Consider the following 16,814-nt stretch of genomic DNA (forward strand, 5'->3'; position numbering starts at 1 on the left):
GAGGTAGATTCTTCCCTCTGCCCGGTCAGTCTTGATACAGGCTCTGGGACCATAAGTGTCGACCATCTGTTTCCCCAAATGAAAGCTTTAGTTGCTTCAGTAGTTTTTTTTACATTCTGTAGACTCCAGCATTTGCAGTCTCTTTGAGCCCGTAAAGTCAATGTAATTGATTATAGCAAGAGTTGTAGAACCTATTCCTACTACCTTTGTGGATAATGATATAGAATGTTGTAAATATGTATTTATTTAATGTAATCTTAAATAATAGATCTGGTAAAAATATGCTATCTTAAAATAGTAGCCAACAAGATAAGGGTAAGGGTAAGGGCAAGGCTCGGTGCTGGGACCCCAGTTGTTTACAATATATATTAATGACTTAGACGAGGGAATTAAATGCAGCATCTCCAAGTTTGCAGATGACACGAAGCTGGGTGGCAGTGTTAGCTGTATGGAGGATGCTAAGAGGATGCAGGGTGACTTGGATAGGTTAGGTGAGTGGGCAAATTCATGGCAGATGCAATTTAATGTGGATAAATGTGAGGTTATCCACTTTGGTGGCAAAAACAGGAAAACAGATTATTATCTGAATGTGGCCGATTAGGAAAAGGGGAGGTGCAATGAGACCTGGGTGTCATTATACACCAGTCTTTGAAAGTGGGCATGCAGGTACAGCAGGTGGTGAAAAAGGCGAATGGTATGCTAGCACTCATAGCAAGAGGATTTGAGTACAGGAGCAGGGAGGTACAACTGCAGTTGTACAAGGCCTTGGTGAGACCACACCTGGAGTATTGTGTGCAGTTTTGGTCCCCTAATCTGAGAAAAGACATTCTTGCCATAGAGGGAGTGCAAAGAAGGTTCAGCAGATTGATTCCTGGGATGGCAGGACTTTCATATGATGAAAGACTGGATCGACTAGGCTTATACTTGTTGGAATTTAGAAGATTGAGGGGGGATCTTATTGAAACGTATAAAATCCTAAGGGGATTGGACAGGCTAGATGCAGGAAGATTGTTCCCGATGTTGGGGAAGTCCAGAACGAAGGGTCACAGTTTGAGGATAAAGGGGAAGCCTTTTAGGACCGAGATTAGGAAAAACTTCTTCACACAGAGAGTGGTGAATCTGTGGAATTCTCTGCCACAGGAAACAGTTCAGGCCAGTTCAGTGGCTATATTTAAGAGGGAGTTAGATATGGCCCTTGTGGCTAAAGGGATCACGGGGTATGGAGAGAAGGCAGGTACAGAGTTCTGAGTTGGATGATCAGCCATGATCATACTGAATGGCGGTGCAGGCTCAAAGGGCCGAATGGCCTACTCCTGCACCTATTTTCTATGTTTCTATGTTTAATGTAAATTGAGGGGAATTTGCAAAGTGTGCACCTCTCTTTCTTTCACATCTCTACTCACCGAGGCATTGCTTTTTAAATATTAAGTTCACTAAAATAATGGAATTCTAAAATGAACTGTGAAAGTTGAAGCATCATCAATAGTTTGATCTTATAATGCAGGCTCAGACATCAGTGCAACTCTGAGTGAGGCCCTGTTTCAATGTTGCAGATGTCAGCTTTCAAATGAGATATTAAGTCCAGGGACTATCTGCCTGAATAGATATTTATATGGAGAATTAAAAATCCCAATCAGCTATTCAAAGATGAGCAAACAGATCCTCCAGTAACTTGGCCAGTAGCCATTATGCATATAGCTATTCATATGAAAGCTGTTGTTAAACTATTTGAACAAAACGATTTCTATTTCTGTCCACAGTGCCATGACTACATAAGGCTGTCCTCTGCAGAATTACTGAGAAACATATCAACACCATTTATGAACTAAAGTTTTTCCTCTTTTGTGAGTTTGCTCTTTCAGTCAAATTCACACGCAAATTGCACTCTCTCATGACGGTACCCCATTTTACTCCAGTTCTCAATTTTCTTCCCTCACCCAACCCACCCCCCTCCCACCAACATACACGAGATTTTTATTGAATTATCTACTCTATGTGGGAACTAATCCAGCCCTTCCTTCTCTTTACCATTTTTGGAAAAGTTATGATTTCTGAAATCCATTGGATTTTCAAGTCCCAGGAAATGTTAGTGTACTAAAATAGTTCTTATTTTATCATTGAACAGTCTGTATTAAATTATCAGGAGTTTTCCAATAGAAAACAAAGGTTTACAATACTGCTCAATGTTAACATTGGAGGGGAATACTTGCAAACATGGTTTTACAGAAAATCCCAAGCATTTGAAGAGCATATGGGGGACTTACTTACTTACTGCCCATTATGCCACTGGTGTTTAGGGCAGCAATGAAGATCTTCCATCTCTGGCTGTGTTCAGGACTTCCTTCATCAAGTCAGTAGTTTCCAGTCGATTTTCACCACTGTAAGTCATGCAAGTCCCAGCTGGAGACTCAGTAGTACCATCACACTCAGATGTAGAAGGAGTCTTCATTGTTGTTTTCATAACAATTTTGTTTTATACCAGTCCTGAGCTGAACCCCTGAACCTGGAGGACCGGTGGACCTCTCTTTGTCTGCCCTCTACCCGTTGACCTGTTTTGCATGGATGACCCGACCAAGACCCAAAGCATAAAGCTTTAACTCCAGCCAACATAGCTCTGCGGGTCATTGAGGCTTGCAAGCCTCCAAGCCATGACAAGGTTGTGGTCCTCTTGGAGGCATATAGGGGACAGACATGCAAAACTTTCTATATTATAGATATGGAAAAAACACACTACACTTCTACATGATGACAAAAATGAATTTGTAAAAAGTTTATGATTCAAAAATAAGATATGCCATATGAAGTTAAGAAATTGTCATGAAATATTTTTAGTTTTCTTATCCGTCATGGGCGTTGACAGAGCATCTAAAACAAGAGGCACAGTCAGCTCCTGCATCTTGGAATAGTGACTGTAGTCCTCTAAAACACCCATCAGATGCTCCTTCTTAGGAAAGCCCGTGGGATCAAGAATGCTCCATTCCATTTTGTGGTTTTATAAGTGGCTAATAAATCCAATATTGGAGCCACATGATCTCCCACAAATGGGGCAAACGAGTGGGTAGTTTGTGAGACCATTCACACTTTCAACCACTTACACAGGAGATGTGCATTCCTGTCACCTGGCCTTGAGGTTCTTGATGCCATTCAAAACGCTTGTTCTCCACTTCAAGTAGTTGGAATCCTGAGTTTCCCAGACATTAGTGGGAATCCAGTATTCCTTCAAGGAGGCTTTGACCAACACCTTTGAATGCTTTGCTCTCTTTCCTTAGTAATCCTTTCTCATGACAGAGCTCAGAATCGAACACCATAGAATTGGGTTTTCTTGATTCTAGGTATTTCACTTGCTTTACTCACTTGGAAGTCAAAGTGTTAATGCATTTTGCAATGAAGAAATTCTTTTTGGTCTCAGTTCTATAATTCTCCTTTTCACTAACTTGGACCAATGACTCACTGTTAAAGGTTTGCGTTGAAATATATGAAAACAACATCTATCATCAAAGATCCCCACTATCTGTGCCATGCCATCTTCTTGCAGCTACCATCAGGCAGGAAGTACAGAAGCCTGAAATGCAGCACCATCATTTTCAAGAACAACAGTCCCTTCAAACATTTGGTTCTTGAACCAACCTGCACACCTTAATCATCATCTCAGCATAGCAACACTGTGACTACTTTTATCACTTAGCACTACAGTGGACTTCGGGGGTTTTTTTTGTCCTAATTGTGTTCTTTCTTGTAAAGATTGTGTATAATTTATATTTTTCTTGTGAATACTACTTGTCAGATGCAATGTAGCTGGTATGCATCTGCAAATAAGATTTAATTTTCACCTGTGCATACATGTACTCAAAATGTTTATTATCTAAGTATGTACAGTATACAACCCTGAGATTCATTTTCCGCACAGACAGCCACAAAACAAAGAAAACCATGGAACCCATTCAAAGGAAAACATCAACTCCCTCCACGCATAATTAAAAAAAACAAATCACACAAATAGCAACTAAGAAAAATGAGCGAAAAACAATTGATATAAGACACAAAATCGAAAGAATCCAGGCATATTCAGTTCAGTTAAGTGTTTGTTATTCACAGAACTCCCCGATTCAAAATCATCCAAAATAGAAACAAAAAAATGAGCAACTTGAAACCAGAAACACATCCTAATGTGGACTACAGAGTCGAAACCACAATCCACGCCAATTACTGTAAACTTTGCCCGAGATCCAAATCCTGTAACAGCATTGAGGGAGGGAGAACATCCAAATGCAGCGACCTTCCTTGTGCAGATGACAAAAATTCAACGTTGACCTTTATTTGTTACATTTCTATGGTTTCTTCCAGTGGTCCAGGGAATTCTCTCGTGATCTTATTTCTGCCCTGAGTCCATTTTCCTATTTCCTGGTGCCCAGCCATGTTCCCATTTCTTAAGCAGATTGTGAAACATTGTCTGGTTTCAGTAGAATCTCTCCTGATATTCAGCATTGTGATTCCTTTATGGACTAATACTGTATATGGCCATTAATCAGCTAAGATGCAATTTAACATAAGAACAAGTTTCACACTATAATACAGTATGCATATCATTTCTTTATTTTCAATATTTGATATCACTATATTGAATTTCACCTGCTACTGCCTGCACGGTTAGAAAATTTTCAACTTCCAGTACAACACCATCTTTTCACTGGGTGTATATTTTCCATCTCCTTCCTTATTGTCAGCATTGGGCACTGTGCTATGCACATAACATTAGGTTGTGCAAAATATCGGGATAAATAAGAGGTCTGTCTCAGATATTTTCTTGTAAGAGAAAGCTTACAGCCTTTGCTTATTGTGTGAGGTTGTGTATGAAAATATTCATCTGAGTGAAGAGCACAGAGGTGGCACGTGATTTGATGCTGAGATTTAACATCTCACCATTACTCCTGTTTTTATCAAGAAGACCTGAAGAGGAATTCCGAATGTGTATCCATCATATCGTTGTGCAATAATAGGAGATAACAGAAAATAACTCCTTTGAAATTATTCCAGAGTAGCTCATATCAGTAAAGGGAATTATGCTGCCATTTCATTTGCAAATTTTTAAAAAAATTTTTATACAGCACAGAATAGGACTTTCCGGCCCTTCAATCCACCCTGCCCAGCAGTCCCCAAATTAACCCTAGCCTAATCACAGGGCAATTTACAATGACCAATTAACCTACTAACCAGCACGTCTGTGGGCTGTGGGAGGAGACTGGAGCACTTGAAGCAAACACAGGCATTTACAGGAGAACGTACAAACTCCTTACTAGCAGTTGCAGTAATTGAACCCAAGCTGCCTGTATTGTAAAGCCACTATGCTACCATGCTGCCTAATAGTTGCAACGTATCTTGAGCAGGGATATGTTATTTCCCAGCTCATATAAGCCAATAGCTTACAGTCATTGTCAAGTTTTTCTAACTAAGAAATGGTTAAGCAATTGCTAGCAGGTCCACAGCTTTCTCACCTTTCTCCACCGCCAAATCAGACCCTCACTACACAGTCAATTTGCATTTACACAATGACTGCTATATCCGTGAGAACCACAATCTTCATGCTTCAATGCTATTGTTATAACAGAAGTGTACCCTGAAACAGTGCTATGAGTTGCTAGACTTAAGTAATATTGAATTTCAGGTCATACCAAACTTGTGGTCACTGTCACCCACACTGTGCAAAAACCACTATTCTCCAAGTGATATCATTGTCAAATTGAGTTCAGAGCTGTTTCTTAGGTTTCATTTACAGTTTGAGTCAGGAAGCAGCTATGCACAAGATTCAAACAAGAGAAAATCTACTGATGTTGGAAATCCCAGCAACACAGACAAAATGCTGGAGGAGCTCAGCAGGCCGGGTAGCATCTATGGAAAAAAGTACAGTCAAAATCTCGGTCGGAAATGTCGAATGTACTTTTTTCCATAGATGCTGCCTGGTCTGCCGAGTTCCTCCAGCATTTTGTGCATGCACAAGATTTATTAGTTCAGGAGTTATAGTTTATATTAATTTGGCTGCATTTCTCTGGAATACCTCTTCAAAATATCAAATGTTCCCTTTGCAATATAAACATTCTGCTGTCACCCTTAAGAGGTTCTGCTTTTTTAACCAATCATTGGTCCCTAATGATATGGAGATAAAAACTGCTGTTGCTCTTGTGTTTAATGACTAAACCAAATTCTAATAACATTTGTGAAATTTTAAACATGAGAAAGTCTGCAGACTGGAAATCCAAAGCAACACACACGAAATGTGGGAAGAACTCAGCAGGTCTGGCGGCATCTATGGAAATGAATGAACAGTTGATGTATCGGGTCGAGGCCGTTCTTCAGGACTGGAAAGTAAGGGGGAAGATGCCAGGATAAGAAGGTTGGGGAGGGGGTGGAAGGGAAGAAGGATAGCTGGAAGGTGATAGGTGAAGCCAGGTGGGTTGGAAAGATAAAAGGCTTCGGAGGAAAGAATCTGATAAAGGGAAGTGGGGGGGGGGGGCTCCAGGGAGAGTTGATTTTGCCTTAATAATGAGTCTGCTTATTCTAAAAATTCATATTGGTATTATGGGTAAACAAATGCTCAACACGTTCACATGGCATCATGTCTGTTTTATTAATGTGATAATCACCAGTGATTTTGAATCAATATATGTTACTATCTGAGGAATATTTTTTATTTATTCTATTGTATTGTACTGCTGCTGCAAAACAACAAATTTCATGCCAGGTACTTAGTGATCACCTTATTAGGTACCTTAATACAATACAAGGTTCGACGTGTTGTGCATTCAGAGATGCTCTACGGCACACCACTGCTGTAATGCTTAGTTACTTGCATTACTGTCACCTTCCTGTCAGCATGAAACAGTCTGGCCATTTTCCTCTGACCTCTCTCATTAACAATGTATCTTCACCCGCAGAACTGCGCTCACTGGATTTTCTTGTGCTTTTTGTACCATCTTCTGTAAACACGAGAGACTGTTGTGCATGAAAATCCCAGGCGATCGGCAGTTTCTGAGATACTCAAACCACCCCATCTAGCACAGACAATCGTTTCATGGTCAAAGTCACTTAAGTCACATTTCTTCCTCATTCTGATTGTTTGGTCTGATCAACGCTTGAATTTCTTGACCATGAATATGTGTTTTTTATGCATGAGTTGCTGCCACATGACTGGCTGAGTAGAAAACAAGCAGATGGAAAGATGTACCTAATAAAGCTGCCACTAAGTGCACGTCAGTGATAGTAAACCTGATTCTGATTCAAAAAGTGCATTAATTATTTGTCAGCTAACAATGCACATTGTTATTTATAATGTATTAATTAACAGACATTGAAAGCTGACAGGAATTAGATGTGTCCCTGTTTTTTTTAAAAAAGAAACTCTATCTTAAAAATCATTGGTCATGTGAATCTGTTTATAGTACTCAATATCGCAGAATGCATTTTTGCACTGGTGCCAAGCTGTATGGGTCCTAATGCCCTTCCCTTGGACAACATTGGTGTCGTGGAGAGGGGAAACTTGCAGCATGGGCAACTGCTGGTCTTCCATACAACCTTGCCCAGGCCTGCGCCCTGGAGAGTGAAGACTTTCCAGACACAGATCCATGGTCTCGCAAGACTAACAGATGCCTTAAATTGAGGCTGAATTTCACAAATGTTATTAGAATCTGATGATGTAATCAAACTCAAGAGCACCAACAATTGTTATCTCCATATTATCAGACACCAATGATAGGTTTTAAAAAGCAGACTCTCCAAAAGATGAGAACAGAATGTTTATATTGCAAAGAGAACATTTGTTATTCCAGAGATGTTATTTTCCAAAATAAATATACACATTAGGTATCCCAGATGATCCATGAGGGAGAGGATGTCAGTTATAGAGACCAATTAAATTCATGACTCAGTAACTTAGCTATTTGCATCAATTAAAGAACAATATTCATTATCATCAGTGCATTGTTAGCATGTCCTCTGACTGAGATAGTCAAATTCTGAAAGATGTAACTGCGAGACTGAGTCTATAACAGGTAGCAGTGAACCAAAAAGGATGAAGTCACCTTCAGCAGTCTACATATGACAGATGTACGTGTCCATGACTTTGACAGAAATAACCAATGCACAGTCTTTGTGAAGATAAAGTCTCACATTAACACCAAGGACTTGAGTCATGCAACAATCATTCCACATGGAATAGCTTCAGAATCAAATTGCTGGAGGAACCCAGCAAGTCGGAAGGAAACGGACGGCTGACATTTTGGGTCAAGACCCTTTATTTGGTCTGGAAGAATAGAGAGGGGATAGCTGGTATGAAGAAGTGAGAGGGAGGGTTGGGGCAAGAGCTAGCAAACAAGTGAGGAATTTTTGAATGGTAGGAGGATGAGGGAAGGTTGGAGATAGTGACAGAAGATAGGAGGTGGTGTGGAGACAACAAAGGGCTACAGATTATGGAATTTGATATGAAAAAGGGTGAAGAGTGGAAGCAAATAAGGGAGGATAGTGGGCAGATGGCCACAATGGGGGAGGGGGGAGGCCACACATTAAGAGGAGTGTGTTGGCAATGGGCAGATAGGGTAGGCAGGGGAGGGAAATAAACTGCGTGATTGGGGGTCGGGTTATAGTATTGTCAAAAAAAAGAGGGTTGTGGGAGAACCTGCGTAGGTCAGAAGAACAGAGAAGACAACAGAGAGGGTCATGAGGATCTGCAGGTCCTCAGGAGCAGGAGAAATTCACCTTACTGCTCAGTAATGGCAGGACTCAGTGTGCGAGTACCAAAGACAATATTGAAGCATTTAGAAACATGTTCACCTGGAAGTGTTGAATAGACCATCCATCTCAGCCTCCTTGTGTGTTTGCTGCCATCTCAGAATCCAGTCTTCAGCCAGTTTGATGTACCCCCACGCAATATGAACAAATGGCTTAGAGGAATAGATACCCAAAAACTTTGAATCCACATAATATCCCATGTAGAGCTGAGGACTGGGTTCTTGAATTAGCTGCATCTGTAGCTGGTGGTTCTAGTACAGTTCTACCTGAGCATTTTGATAGTAGGTAGGTTGCTTGAACCTCTTCATTGAAACAACAAAATGAGGTAGGGTGACAATGACTGGTGAGAAGAAACTGTGACAATGGGCTGCTTGAATTTACCTTAATTTTTATCTTTAGCCACCTAGTCTCATCCTATCAGAGATTTTCCTTTTGTTATATCCATCCCTTCCCTACCCTCTTGGCAAAAATAAAAGTTTTCTCTCTTCCCCAGTTCCAATGAAGGGTCCTGGACATAAAACATCAAATCTGTCTCTGTTTCAAGAGACGCCACAGAGACGTTCTAGAATTTTCTTCCTTTGTTTCAGATTTACAGCATTTGCAGTTTAAACAAAAAATTTCACATTCTTTTTTGCCCCTTTTGTCGGTAACGATAACGTCTGGACCATCCGTGAAGAATTCCTCAACGCTAAATGTAAGGAAGCACTGTTCCCTCTAAACTGCACGAGTGTGTGGCTGCGCAATAACTGAAATGCTGTGCACACATAGCCCCTTTTTCCCATGTAGCTATTCATTCTAAATTTGCTTATCACAATAAAAACATATAAAGTGCCGCACATTTTTCAGGTCATGTAAAAATTTCCTGTTCAGACCAATGGTTTGTCTATGCAGCTGAAAAAAGAAATTAGAGGGAACACTGTAAGGAAATTATTTAATAGAATTGACGTGTTAATTGCATATTTGGAAATGAATCCTCAAGCATTTGGCTTTGAAGTAATCAAAATGTAGACGACTTTATATCAGAAGTAATGTTGGGTAATGGAATCCTGATTTAGGTCTTTCAATAGATTCCAAATCAATAATTATGATTTAATTATAATTAGAGAAGGATATAGAGGTTGAAGAACAATGAATCAAATGGGCCAGGAAATATAACTATTACAGGTGGATGATGGGAGAAGGATCAAAGTGAGTTCATTGGAAATATTGTGGGGAAATGGCCAGTTTTATTTCAGAACTTGCATCCAGAGTAACTAACTGGAAACAGTGTTTATTAATATTCCCCATGAACATGTGAATTAATGAAACAAAGCATTATGGGTAAGTATTTTATATTAATAATTTACCTAGAATTCTATTCTAGGTAAAGAATGAACTGGAGACCATTCTAGGCAGAGGCTGAACCCTTTAAGTGTACATTTATTTTTGCATGCAGAAAAAGAGTATGATATGTAGATACAGACATAGCCTGCACTTCCAACCTTTACACAACCTAATCACTATAATCACTAGATAAGAATAATCCTATCTTGAGAGGTGAAGTATCAATCTATCAGAGTGAGGTTCCGAAGTACAGATAATTATAAAGCCATATAGCCACTACAAAGATATTACAAAGAAAATGGAAGTATTTAAAATTGAGGAATTCAAAAGCATGAAGTCATGATTCTAATCATTAGATTGTGTAGGATGATGTTAAGTTCATAGGGTAATGTTGCATATAAAAAGGTCTTTGTTTTCTATGTTTCACTCCTAAAACCATGGACTTATCACTCTTATTGCTTTACTGATGATTATAAAAGATAGCTTCTTGTGCTGTCCAGCTTGCAATTTGATTTCAGTGTTGTTTTAACATCCCAAATTCTAACTGAAGTTCCTTAACTGGCATTGAATATATTAACACACACAAAATGCTGGAGGAACTCAGCAGGTCAGGCAGCATCCACAGAAATGAACAAACAGTCAACATTTTGGGCCGTGATTCTTCTTCATGACTGGAAAGGAAAGGGAATAACACCAGAATAAAAAGGTGGGGGGAGGGAGGGAAGGAAGATAGCTGGAAAGTGATGGGTGAAGCCAGGTGGGTGGGAAAGGTAAAGGGCTGGAGAGGAAGACATTTTAGGAGATGAGAGTGGACCACAGAAGAAAAAGAAGGAGGAGGGGCACTAGTAGGAGGTAATAGGCAGGTGAGAAGAGGTAAGCGGCCACAGTGGGGAACAGAAAAAGAGGGGAAGGGAAAGGAATTTTTTTTTAACTGTAAGGAGAAACTGATATTCATGCCATCAGGTTGGAAGCCACTCAGACGGAATATAAGGCGTTGCTCCTCCACCCTGAAGGTAGTCTCATCATGGCACAAGAGGAGGCCATGGACGAATATATCAGAACGTGAATGGGAATTGGAATTAAAATATTCAGCCACTGGGAAGTTCCGCTTTTGGAGGAAGGAGCGGGGGTACTCGTCAAAGTGGTCCTCCAATTAATGACGGGCCTCACCGATGTAGAGGAGACCACACCGGGAACATTGGACACAAGAGACTAGTCCAGCACATTTGCAGGTGAAGAATTGCCTCACTTTGAAGGATTATTTGGAACCCTGAATGGAGGTGAGGGAGGAGGTGAATGGGCAGTTGTAGCACTTTGGATGCATACTGGGATAAGTGCTGGGAGGGAGATTAGTGGGGAGGAATGAATAGATAAGGGAATCATGGAGCGAGTGATGCCTGTGGAAAATGAACTGGGGGGGGCGAGGTAAAGATTTGTTTAGTGGTAGGATCCCTTTGGAGAAGGTGTAATTTGCGGGAACGATGTGTTGGAGGCTTATGGGGTGGTAGATCAGGACAAGAGGAACTCTATCCCTGTCAAGGAGGCGGGAAGATTGAGCGAGCATGGATGAATGGGAAATGGAGGAGATGTGGGTTAGGGCAGCATCAATGGTGAAGAAAAGGAAACCTCATTCTTTGAAGAAGGACATCTCATGTCCTGGAAAGGAAAGCGTCATCCAGCAAACAGCTGCTGTGAAAACAATGGAACTAAGAAAAAGGACTAGGATTTTTACAGGAGGCAGGATGAGAAGAGGTATTTCCTAGATAGCCATGGGAATCAGTAGCTTTATAAAAGATGGTTGACAATTTGTCTCCAGAAATGGAGACAAAGAGATCGTGAAAGGGGAGAGCAGGCATCATAAATGGACCAAGTGAATTTAAAGGCAGCGCAGAAGTTGGAGGCAAAGTTGATTAAACTGATGAGCATGGGTGCATGAAGCAGCAGTCATCAATGTATCAGAGGAAGAGTTAGGGAGCATTACCAGGGAAGGCTTGGAAAATGGACTGTTCTGCATAGCCAGTGAAAAGGCAGGCATTGCTGGGGCTCGTGCTATCCCTAGGGCCTGGAGAAAGTGGGAGGACCTGAAGGAAAATTGTTGAGGGTGAGGATGAGGGGGAAGAGGAGGGTGGTGATGGAGGGGAACTGGAAGGTCTGCCAGATGGAGGAGGGTAGTGCTGGATCCCAGAAAGAAGAGGGTGGTGGTGGATTCTCCCCTTGACGCCACTCCTCCTTCCCTTTCTCTTATGGTCTACTCTCCTCTCCTATCAGATTCCTTCATCTCCAGCTACCTGGTTTCACCTATCACCTTGTAGCTCCTGCTCCTTCCCCCTCCCCCACTTTTTTATTCTGGCGCCTTCCCTTCTCCTTTCCCGGCCTGCTGAGTTTCGCCAGCATTTTGTGTACGTTGCTCTATATGTCCAGCATCGGCAGAATTTCTTGTGTTATTGAATATATTAGCCATTGCTCATTATTAAGGGTTTTAATATTTATTCTCAATGTCAGGTAGGTGTTGATCAAGTGAGTCATCCTACCTGAGCAATTTAATGTGGAAATCATCTGAACATAGAGAAAAATTGAATCTTCATGCATAATTTATATACAACCAAGTCATATAATGTTCATGGTTATTAGTGGTTGAATATAGTTCTTTATAGCAAAAAACTACAGTGGTTTATGGTAACAGATAACAATGGGACAGGGCTATTTTGATAATAAGTAAAACTTTGTTTATGAAGATATAGCAATATTTACTTCAGGAAAGTAAAAACAAATTTTAAGCTTTGAAAAAGATATCTTGTACTTGAAGTTATTGCATAAAATTGAGGAAAATAGAAGTGCTGTGCCGACTGGATTCACAGAGGCAGACCAAAACGTTTAGATATTTCTATGGTTTGCCAACAAAGGAGTGCTTAAATAGAATCTGCAGGCAGGATATCCTATGAACAGTTGCTCATACAATCAGATGATTCTCTCAAAAGTTAAAAACAAAATGTTTACAGTCCTGGAAAATATTGCATGGACCCTTTTTAAAAATCTTTCTGAAGTTTGGATATTTCTATTAAAACCCTGAAAGCAACTAATTTTAAATGTTCAGCATTTGTCAGTTTTTCTTTCATCGTGCCATCATTTGAGATGCAGACATTCAGGCCACCCCCGCATCTTACATCAGAAAGGACCATTGTGTTCTCAAACTCATTAACTAAGATAAAGGTTTCCTTGTAAAGTTGGATCAGTTCACTTGTTAAGGAATCATCAGGTCTTTTTGAAATGAATACCGGTTTCTGTTTGCAGAATATTTCTAGTTGATGTTATCACAAAGAATCTAAAAGGCTGCATTATTCTCTGAGTTTATTCATCCAAAAATTATATATTAAAATGTTCAGCTTTCAGCTTAAAGAAAATGTTCTAAAAATGGTAACTAGCCTTGAATTATAAAGAGGGCTGAGTTCAGCTTTGAAATATTGGCCTCAGTTTGCAAAAAATGCAGATGATTTCTATGACTTGATCTTTCTTTTTCAATTCTAAACCATGTTATTAAAAAAGCAAGGCTCTACTTAGATTTACAGAGCATCTTAATTGCAACAGAAGTCAAACTTAAACTTTCTCAGCACCCTGGTTTTTTCCACTTGTTTGGTATCATCTGCTTCAAAGTTTTTGGAACGATATTAGTCTAAATACACAAAGGTTTTGATCTTCATCTTGACAGGATACTGAAGGTTGCTAAGAATTGATTCAGTTGGTCAGCTCACCATTTGCAAATTTTTATGAACCTTTATGAAAATCCCAGTTAAATAAAATATATTAATGGGTTTGAGAGTGACTTATTCCATTCACAAGTGAAGAGCAATAAACATATTTACAAAGTGAACATTTTCAAGGCTGGACAATTGATCAGAAGATTCCATTGTCATGTACCTTTCACTAGGTCTTATAACAAAGAATCAAAAACATATTGGATCTGTTCAGAGTCATATTTATTGCTAGCAATAATAAGAAACATCTCCACTCCTCAATGGCTGGAGACTGATTCTCATTTACAGCTTACCAAGTTGCTTTTTAATGCAAGTTTTCAGGCTATGCTTTGACCGTTATATGTTCTTCAGGTCAGCTCTTCCACTTCAACACAGCTGCACTTCCCAAGGCCCTCCCCTTAGTTACACAATGATCCAGAACATTACATGCCTCCTGTCATGAAGACACTCAGCATATAGCAAAGCACTATGGGATTTAATAGGTTCAATTTTGTTATATCATAAAATTAAATATATAAAGATCTCAATGATTTGAATATATTTCTACACCGTCTTCCCAATTTGCTTGAACTGGATGAAGGTAATGTGGACATAAGTATATCATGCTGAACTAGCTTCTTCATTTGTTCATTTGTAATGTGCCTTGTTGTATGACATGGGCAATCATGGTCTTTCCACGTAGTGTCTTTACAAGATGGGTGGTGCCAGTCATTATTAAACTTTTCAGAGATTGGTTGGTGTCAGTGATTGCATAACCAGGACTTGTGATATGCACCAACTGCTCATATGACCATCCATTGCCTTCTCCCATGGCTTCATGTGACCCTGATTGGGGAATAAGGAGGTGCTACACTTTGCCCAAGGATCACCTGTGGCCTAGTGGAGGGAAAGAGCACCGTACACCTCTTTTGACAGAGATGTATCTCCTATCTAAGCTCATTTATGTTGTCAGGATTTATTTGGGGACCTTTAATCTTTCCCAGTATAACCAAGATAACTCCTTCCTGTCAGAGTTAGAGAGAACCTTATCTCTGCTGTGTATTTTTAGTACTGTATTTCTCATTTGTTTTTAACCAAGGCCTTTGAATTAACCATTGAAATTAAAAGTTTTAACAAAAAAAATCACAACAGCTTTTCAGAAAGCCGTTTATCAAAAGAAAACTCCCAAAGAGAGGTGGAGGGGGGGAAATATTGCATCCCTTGCAGAATGAAAATACCAGATCAAACAATCATGATGTGAACATTGATATTCAAAGTTTTCAATGATTTCTTATTGTTTTACTTGATTTCTTCAAGTTGCAGGAAAAAGAAGAGCAAAGGTCACATAAACAGGCATTGTCAGTCTATCCACTAACAGAATCTGAAAAAAAAACATAAGGATCATTAATTTTCTTTGATAAACAATTAAGAATGAAACGCATACACAATGTTTATATTGCTTGGTGATTTACTTCTGGCAATGTGAAGTCAAACATTTCTATGCAAAGCTAGATAGATATGAATAGAATATGTACTTAGAGCTGTAATATCTTACAGCTGTTACAGACTTTATGTATCAAAACACAATATAGCAATGTCCCCAACAAAACTTCTGACTGTTGCAGTAACATCTGCTTCATTAATGTCAGCAGCAAGCTAATGATCAGCAGAAAAGTACTGGTTAAAAAAGGTTAAGAAGGTGCTGATTAAAGTCCTGAACTGGAGTAGGACCAAATTTGAGGGTATTACATAGGATCTAGTTGGGGTCGACTGGGTGATTATTTAAAGGCAAAGGAACGGTAGGTAAATGGGAAGCTTTTACAAGGGTCACATTAAGAGTCTGGGGGAAGCTTGTTCCTGTTAGGTTAGACATGCCAATGATAGGGAAACCTGTCTGACGAGAGACATCGAGGCTCTGTTCAAAAAAGAAGGAAGCATCCATTGCATTTAGGCAGCTGGGTACATATGAATTCCTCAACAAATATACAGTTTAAGAGCAGACTTATGAATGAAATTAGGAGGGCAAGTAGAGGGTATGAGATGGGTTAAAGATGATCCCAAAATTTTTAAGTTATATTACAGCCAAAAGGTGACTAAGGAGAGACTGACTGCTTAGAAACCTAGTCTCCTCCCAGACACTTTTTGAGACCCTCAGTTCGTTGGTGTCTACCATAGATGTTGCGTCTCAGCTATCTACATTGATCATCACAGGTATTGTCAGTCAACATTGAATTCAACGTACAACTCCAACTCTGTATTTTTCCTTGGGGTTACTCCCGGTCTTCCTTGTAAGTGGGTATAGCCGCAAGGCAAAGGAGATTTGTGATCAGAGTTTTCCTCTCCTAGATGAGCTGGCAAGCTGCCCAAAGCAACTGGTTTTAAGGTGCCAATAACCCACTTTTTCCTCTTCTCCTGTCAGTAGAAACTGTTCTGCTGGGCTTAGTAGCTAAGTCACACATGAAGGCCTAGAGCTGAACTTGGTTGTCAGAGGCTCTTCAGTGGGGACATTTAATAGGTAGTGGGAGCTTATCCCCACTACCCCCTTGGCTATGACAACCATAAGGCAGGGGTCCCAACTTTTTTTGCACCGTGGACCAGTTTATTATTGACAATATTCTTGTGGACCGGCCGACTCGGGGGGGGGGGGGGCGGGGTGGTAGGGTTGCCAACGGACAAGAGTAACTGTCAAATACATTGTGTTTACCCCGAGAAGACTACAATTACCATGAAGCCTTGCGCGGGCACCTGTGTGCGCATGCGTGACTTGCGCATGCGTGTACATGCCGATTTTTTTCCTACAAATTGTTTTTGGCTACTCTGTTCAGAGAGGGGTGTTAATCACGACCGGAATATAGATCAGTCAACTATAAGTCACTTTTTAGTGGCTAATACACTCAATTTCCTTTCTAAAAGGGTTTATCTAACGAATTTAATAATAAACAGACAGCACATATTTTCCTCACGTGAATATAATGATAAGTC

The 16,814-nt window shown here is 40.1% G+C and overlaps 1 protein-coding gene across 1 annotated transcript in view; it reads right to left on the reverse strand.

Annotated features, from left to right (window-relative positions):
- Nucleotides 1-14,847: 14,847 nt before the first annotated feature.
- Nucleotides 14,848-16,814, reverse strand: part of btbd16 (BTB (POZ) domain containing 16) — a 127,935-nt gene continuing 125,968 nt past the window's right edge. Inside the window, exon 17 of the mRNA XM_063071117.1 lies at nt 14,848-15,213. Within this exon, the coding sequence (XP_062927187.1) occupies nt 15,145-15,213 (69 nt within the window). The 3' untranslated portion in view covers nt 14,848-15,144. The remainder of the gene's footprint in view (nt 15,214-16,814) is intronic.

The sequence above is a fragment of the Mobula hypostoma genome, chromosome 19 (assembly GCF_963921235.1).
Source record: "Mobula hypostoma chromosome 19, sMobHyp1.1, whole genome shotgun sequence".
Classification (NCBI taxonomy): domain Eukaryota; kingdom Metazoa; phylum Chordata; class Chondrichthyes; order Myliobatiformes; family Myliobatidae; genus Mobula; species Mobula hypostoma.